The 7,841-nt window shown below is 38.5% G+C and overlaps 2 protein-coding genes across 2 annotated transcripts in view; one reads left to right on the top strand and one right to left on the bottom strand.

Annotated features, from left to right (window-relative positions):
* CBG23783 overlaps window positions 1-3,604 on the top strand; it is a gene marked incomplete at both ends in the record, with an annotated part of 4,174 nt that extends 570 nt beyond the window's left edge. The window contains 3 exons of the mRNA XM_045240872.1: window positions 643-1,224; window positions 2,163-2,360; window positions 3,491-3,604. Of these exons, the coding sequence (XP_045091161.1) occupies window positions 643-1,224; window positions 2,163-2,360; window positions 3,491-3,604 (894 nt within the window). The remainder of the gene's footprint in view (window positions 1-642; window positions 1,225-2,162; window positions 2,361-3,490) is intronic.
* Window positions 3,605-3,888: 284 nt separating this feature from the next.
* CBG23784 lies at window positions 3,889-5,809 on the bottom strand (the record flags this gene model as incomplete). The annotated part of the gene is made up of 4 exons (XM_045240873.1): window positions 3,889-3,957; window positions 4,828-4,950; window positions 5,171-5,265; window positions 5,539-5,809. The coding sequence occupies 4 exons, from the start codon at window positions 5,807-5,809 to the stop codon at window positions 3,889-3,891; spliced, it is 558 nt and encodes a 185-aa protein (XP_045091162.1).
* Window positions 5,810-7,841: the final 2,032 nt, after the last annotated feature.

Genomic DNA, 7,841 nt, shown 5'->3' on the forward strand with positions numbered 1-7,841 from the left:
AAAATTTGAATTTTTTGAAAATCTTGAATTTTTGGGAATTTGAATTTTTGGATTTTTCAAATTTTTTAAAGTTTTGAATTTTCGAATTTTTAAGAATTTTCGAAAATTCGAATTTTTTGAATTTTCGAATTTTTTGAATTTCTGAATTTTTGTTTAATTTTTTGAAAATTTTTAGGAATACTAAAATAAGCCTAAAATGGCTAAAAATAGGCCTAAAATGCCCAAAATACGCTTAAAATCGGCTAAAAAAGATCTAAAATCGGCTTAAAACGGCCGAAAATGCTCCAACGGCTGTTTTAGGATATTGGACCATTTTCGAACATTTAAGACTGTAATTAGCCTATTCCCAGCCTATTTTTAGTCTATTTTAAGCCTATTTCCCACCCAAAAATGCTCATTTTTTCCACCTAGAATTGTCATTTTCGCTGGTTTCTAGCCTCCGAATTCGGGTCATTTTCAGCCATTTTTAGTCTAGTTTCAGCATATTCTAAGCTTATCTTCAGCTTAGTTTCAGCCAAAAATTCAGTTGATTTTGTCACCTTCTGACTAATTTACAGCATATTTAAGCCTATTTTAAGCTTATTCAAGGCCTATTTTTAGCCTATTTCTAGCCGATTTCAACCTATAAACCCAATTTTCCAGGGTCACGTGCACATGAACTCCACCGTCTGGCACTCGCTCACAGGCTTCGTCCAATACCTCGGCTCCTCCGGCAAGTGCAAAATCGACGAAGGCGACAAGGGATGGTACATCGCCTACATCGATCAAGAAGCGGTGATTCGAAAAGAGGAGGAGCAGAGAAAACAGCAACAAGAGCGAGATGACGAGGATCGACACTTGCAAATCGTCGAGGAAATGGTGGCACGTGGCAGGGAGTTGGCTGGAGAGGATACTGTAGATTATGAGGCCACCGAGCTTCGTCGGGAGGATCCGGATCAGAAAATTCAGTTGGATTTGGTGGGATTTGACCGGAAACCGCAAAAAAATGATCAATTTTTGGCGTCTAAAACGTCCATTTTCGACCTGAAACCTGTGAAAAAAGAGGATCCGGATGGTCCCGGACCTTCTGGAGCACCTAAAAGAAGACGTTCACGCTCCAGAAGCCCTAAATCTTCGAAAAATGCCAAAAAGTCAGCTTTGGACGAGATCAAGGAGATGGAGGAGCGAAAAAAAGAGAGAAAGAATCGAAAGGATTATTGGATGAGAGAGGGAATTGTGGTTAAGGTAGGGGCGTTTTTGGCTGGAAACAGGCTGAAAATGGGCGAAAAATATGCTGGAAATGGTCCAAAACGGCCAACAAATGACAAAAAATAGTTTAAAATTAGTCAAAATTATGCTAAAAATAGGGTAAAAATAGGCTCGAATTGGCCCCAAAATTTGGCTGAAAGTGACTGAAAATTGCTGAAAAATCGCTCAAAATAGACTTAAATTGACTGAAAATGGTCCAAATTTCATAAAAAGTGGTTAAAAATTACGAAAAAAAACAGCAGATTTTGGCTGAAATGGGCTGAAAATAGGTCAAACTTGACTGAAAATGGGCGAAAAATGAGCTAAAAATAGGTGAGAAACAGGCTGAAAATAGGCTTCAATAGGCTTAAAAAAGGCCTGAAAATAGTATAAAAATGGCTTAAAATAATCTAAAAATAGGCTGAAAATAGCTCAAGTTTGACTGAAAATACTCTGAAAGTAGGCTTGAATAGGGTTTAAAAGGCCTGAAATAGGTTTAAAATAGGTCAGACATAGTCTGAAAATAGGTCAAATTAGGCTGAAAATTGTCTAAAATGACGGAAATTACCAAAAAATGACCCAAAATCGTTCAATTTTGGCTCATTTTGCCTCATTTTTAACCTGAAAATCGCCTTAAAATGACTGAAAATGACTTTAAAAGCACTGAAAATTCCTGAAAATCGACTGAAAATTACCCAAATTTGACTGAAAATAGCCTAAATTAACTCAATTTTGTCTCATTTTACCTCGTTAAAAACGATCTTAAAATGACTAAAAATCGGCTGAAAATTGTCCAAAATGACTGAAAACATAGACGACTTTGAAAGTGCTGGAACTGGCTGAAAATCGACAAAAATGACCCAAATTAGCTCAATTTCGGCTCATTTTGGCTCATTTTTCAACCCTGAAAACTCAAAAAAAACCCCATTTTCCAGGTAGTGACCAAATCCCTTGGCTCCCAATACTACAAATCAAAAGGCGTCGTGAAGAAGATGATCGACGACTACACGGCTCAAGTGAAGCTGGACGATGGTACGGTAGTCAAATTGGATCAAGAACACGTGGAAACCGTAATCCCATCGATTGGCAGGACAATGTTGGTGGTGAATGGAGCGTATCGAGGACAGGAAGCGGTAAGGAATGGATTTTGGCTGAAAATTGACTGAAAATCGGCTGAAAATTGGCCGAAAATAGGCCTGATTAGGCTGGAGTTGACTGCAAATGACCCTGAATTGGCCTTAAACTGCCTGAAATTGGCTTAAAAGGACTGAAAATCGCAAAAAAAAGAGCCTAAAAAGCCTAAAGATTGGCCTGAAAATGGCCTTAAAGGCCTATCTCTAGCCTATTTTGAGCTGAACTGGCGTTTTTAGGCCTGAAATGGGACCAATTTTAGGCTTCATGTTTCAGGCTTTTTCAACGAAAATAGGCCAACTTTCGACCTAACTAGGCCGATATTAGGCATGAAAAGCCTGAAAATTTTGAGTCATTTTTCGCAAATTTAGGCCGTTTTTACACGATTTTCGGACTATTTAAGCCCGATTCTAGACCAATTTCGGACTATTTAGACTAGTCTGCGGCCTAAACAAACCGATTTAAAGGCCAAAACAAGGCTAGAATAGGCCGGAATCGTCTGAGTTGGCTGAGCCTAAAAAGCCTAAAGATGGGCCTGAAAATGGCCTTAAAAGGCCTATCTCTAGCCTATTTTGTGCTGAACTAGCCGTTTTTATTCTTGAATTTGGTTTTTTTAAGCCTGCAATGGGACCAATTTTAGGCTTTTCGTAGGCCTGTTCGGGCTGGTTTTAGGCTATTTTAAGCCAATTTAAACTGAAAAAAATCAGCCGATTCAGATGGTTCTAGCTTATTCTAGCCTTGTTTTTGGCTTTAAATCGGCCCGGAATCGGTCTAAAATCGTGTCTAATTAGACCTAAATTGGCCCAAAGTGACACGGATTTTCAGGCTTTTTAGGCCATTTTTAGTCTTTTCAGGCCTAATGTCGGCCTCTTTCGGTCTGATCAGTTGGCCTTTTTCGTTGAAAAAGCCTGAAACGCGGCCTAAATCGGCCTAATTCGGGCCGAAAAGGCCCAATTTTTTGAAGGCCAAAATCCGGATTTTAGGCCGTTTTTAGCCCATTTTAAGCCTATTTTCAGTCTATTTTAAGCCTATTTTCAGCATATTTTAAGCCTATTTTCGACCTATTTTAAGCCTATTCAAGCTTATTGTCGGCCTAATTTCAGCCTGAAAGCCTAATTTTCAAGTTTTGCAGACCCTGGAATCCATCGACGAGAAGCACTTCTCTCTGCGACTCAAAATCGCCTCGGGACCCACGCGAGGCCGACAAATCGACGTTCCCTATGAGGATGCCAGTAAAATGGCCTAAATAGGCCTTTTTAAGGCCTAAAAATGGGCCTGAAAAGCCTGAAAATCTGATTTTTCCTGTATTTTTCAACCCTAATAAAATGTCTCTAGTTTTTTTTTTTTGAAAATTTTTTTTGAAATTCAAAAAAAAACAACCGTACCCCTACAGTATGAAAATGGTTCATTTTTTGAAAATGGGAAAAATTTGAAATTTACAAAAAAATCGAAAAAAAATAGGCTGAAAATGGCACAGAAACTCGTTAAAAAAGGGGGCGGAGCTCAAGGTGAAAAGTGGGCGTGGCCTATTTATCCAGATGACGTGGCATTTTTTAGAACGTGGGATTCGTAGTCGTAGTCGTCCTTCTCGACAGTACTCTGTAAATTTTTGGATTTTTGGGGATTACTGTAGTTTTTCAGGGAAATCAGGATTACTGTAGATTTGAAGGGATTACTGTACTTTTCCAGGGATTACTGTAGTTTTCGAAAAATTAGGAGGTACTGTAGTTTTGAAAAAAAAAATCAGGATTACTGTAAATTTTAAGGGTTACTGTACTTTCCGGGGATTACTGTAATTTTCAAAAATCAGGGTTACTGTAGTTTTCTCTCACGTCAAGAAGCGTTCCAGCCTGCGCAAATTCACCATGGGGTTACGGTAGCGGCCAAAAATGAGCCGCCAGGTCTGAAAAACAATTGGCCTACAAGGGCCTAAAGAGTCTAAATCGGCCTAAATCGGCCTAGAAGCCTAAAAGCCTAGGTTGACCTGAAAAGGCCGAAAAGCCAGGTCTAATCCGGTCTAAGGACCTTAAAACCTATTTCAGGCCTGAAACTGCCTAATAATTCTTGGAAAGGCCTAAAAGCCTGAAAAGGTCAATTCGGCACGAAAGCCTAAATCGGCCTGAAATCCTAAAAAGCTTTAAAAATCAGTCTGAAAGCCTGAGACGGCCTGAAAGCATATGTCAGTCCTGAATAGGCCTATAGGCCCATTTTAGGCCTAGATGGCATAAAAAACCGAAAAGCCTATATCAGGTCTCAACCGGCCTGAAAGCCTATTTGTTATTAAATAGACCGAAAAGCCTAAATCGGCCCAAATCGGCCTAAACAGGCCTGAGAAGCCTCATGACCTGAGAGGATCTTTCAGGCCCATACCAACCTAAAAACCTCATTCAGGAAACATCTAAAAATCTATGTCAAGCCTAAAAGCCTGAATCGGCCTACAAGGGCCTATTTCCCCCAGGATTACAGTACCTCTGTAGTCGTCGTCGCATTTGGGGCGGATGCAATGTAGGCGTCCTCACCAAAGGTCCGGACCAAATCACAGAAAAGTGGGGCCGACTCGTCGTGACACGATTTTGAGCTACGCGAACGGCGCTGAAAAAAAAGGGGAATTTTTTGTAGGCCTGAAAAGCCTGAAAAGCCTAAAATTAGGCCTGAAAGAGCCTAAGAGTCTGTTTTGATGATTTCGCTCAAAATAGTCCAAAATCAACGGGGAAAAACGGGGAAACTTCCAGTCCAGGCCAATTTAGACGGCCCAAACGCTTCTAGGCCTATTCAGGCCGGCCTGAAAGCCTGAAACGGCCCGAAAACTCACCTCAAGACATGAGCAAAACGTGTCGTCGCAGAATTGCTGACCCGACTGCGCGTCGTAACAATTGTCGTGTTGATAGCAGCAGCTGTTCCAGTGATCTGCAAGGATTATTGTATTTTTTATGGGTTACTGTAGTCTTGAGGGGTTACTGTAGACCCCAAAGGATTACTGTAGGCTCAAATTTATTACTGTAGATCCCAGATCCTAGAAACACCCTAGATAACTGTAGATCATATGAACTTCTGGAAGACCTTTAGTAGCGGCTTTCTGGTTACTGTAGATTCTATGGACTACTGTAGTTTCAAAAGGATTACTGTAGATCTTATGGATTACTGTAACCCCTAAAGATTAACGTAGTTGGATTACTGTACCTCGAAGTTTCGGACACTTTGCCATGATCTCTCCTTCGCTGATCGATTTGGTGAACTCATCGGTTCCGCACTCCCACGGCGCGTTTTTGAGAACTGCAACAATTTTTGTGGTTTGTAGTCTTTGTAGTCTTACTGTACCTTGTGGCAATTTGGCATTCCGAATTTCCGCCGAAATCGTCGTCGTCGTTGGTTTTTGAGTGGTTGATGATGATGACGTGGCGGATTCAGAAGCGGTGACGACGACGATCAGAAGAAGCCACGTGGCACGCATTCTGGAAGAAAAATAAATTAAAATAATTGAAAAATAGAGAAAAAATGACTAAAAATCGGTTAAAAATTTGAGGAAAAATTGAAAAACTGGCGCCAAAATTTTTTTTTTCAAAAAATGAAAATTTTAGATCAAAAATAAATAAAATTAACTTAAATTCAGAAATTCGGAAATTCAGAAATTCAGAAATTCGGAAATTCAGAAATTCAGAAATTCAGAACCCCAGAAATTCAGAAATTAAGAAATTCGGAAATTCAGAAATTCAGAAATTAAGAAATTAAGAAATTCAGAAATTCGGAAATTCAGAAATTCAGAAATTCGGAAATTCAGAAATTCAGAAATTCAGAACCCCAGAAATTCAGAAATTAAGAAATTCGGAAATTCAGAAATTCAGAAATTCAGAACCCCAGAAATTCAGAAATTCAGAAATTCGGAAATTCAGAAATTCAGAAATTCAGAAATTCAGAAATTCAGAAATTCGGAAATTCAGAAATTCTAAAATTTAGAAATTTAGAAATTCAGAAATTCAGAAATTCAGAAATTTAGAAATTCGGAAATTCGGAAATTCAGAAATTCAGAAATTCAGAACCCCAGAAATTCGGAAATTTAGAAATTTAGAAGTTTTACTCCGATTTTTAAATTTCAGACCATCTTTTGTAAATTTCTGAAAATTGTTGTCTTTTTGGAATATTTAAATTAGTTTCAGCCAAATTTCAGTCTCTTCAAAATCAAAAAGTTCTCTGACAATTCTCTAAAGTTTCAGAAAAAAATCCAGAATTTCTTAAGCAAACAAATATGAAAAAAGTTCCTCTATCCTAGAGAAAACAACAAAAAAGGTAGACACGACAATTCGAAAAAAAATAAAGTGGTTTTTTCTAAAATAAGTCTTTGTCGCCGGCCATTCGGAGAAGGGGAAAATGAAGAAGGAGAAGAAAAAGTACTGATTTTTTCTGCCACAATTGGACACCAAGGTCATTGCAAAATGACGTCGGATATGGTCAAAATTGACCAGAGGAATTGGAAAAGAAATTGAGAAAAACTGATCGAAAATGACATGAGAATTAAAGAAGACTGGACAGTTTTGGATCAAAAGTTAAAAAATTCAAAATGCAAATTTCGGATTTTTAAGAAATAGATGATAAAAAATGTTGCCTTCAAAGTATTTTTTCTAGCAATTTCAAGTTTTTAGACTCCCAAAATTCGGGGAATTCCAAAACAAAAAACATGGATTTAGGACTTTTGTTTTAGAATTTCTGAATTTCTGAAATTGTGTTTACCAAGTTTGGAAGTGTGGAAGTCAGCGCGGTCTTCTGTTTTAAGTTTAAAAATCGCCTAATTATTAAAGGTGGGGTGGGGGGGGGGGGGATGAAAAAAATAATGTTCTCGAAATTCCGTTCAAAGATGCCCCTCGAGGAGTTGAACTTGTGAGGGCGATGATTGAGGGTGCGGCACCGCTACCGCCACGCGGGCAAAGAGAAAACGCACGCCCGATTGCATACATAAAGGCGAGGACGACAGCTGTACGCAGAGTGACATTAAGCGTTGTACACCGTCACGGTAGAATGCATACTCTAGCTACAAAAAAACTACGAAAAATCTTCTGTCCCCCCACCTTTAAATTTTTATCTCAATTTTCAGAATTTGCAGATTTTTTTTTGGTTGACTGGAGTACTATATAATAATTGCCATGTTTTTGACGAAAAAAAAAAACAGAAAAAACCAATCCTGACTTCTGAGAATGTTTAAAAAAATGGTTTCCAAAAAAGTGAAAACTTGAAAAGGTCAATTTTCGGCTCTTTTCTAGTTTAGAGGTCCCAAAACAATTTACAGGTCCGAAAAAAAAATTAGAGGTCCCAAGAAAAAATAGAGGTCCAAAATTGGAAAAACGCACAGATATTGGAATAATGTACTAGTATTTGAAATGTGTGAGTAGTTTCAGTTTTGGGTCTTATAGGATGATATTACTGCTCCTAATACCGTAAAACCTCTAATAGAACGACACCCGGATCGTCCACTTTGAGCCTATATATCTCAC

Source organism: Caenorhabditis briggsae, assembly GCF_000004555.2.
Source record: "Caenorhabditis briggsae AF16 supercontig from assembly CB4, cb25.NA_041, whole genome shotgun sequence".
Taxonomy (NCBI): domain Eukaryota; kingdom Metazoa; phylum Nematoda; class Chromadorea; order Rhabditida; family Rhabditidae; genus Caenorhabditis; species Caenorhabditis briggsae.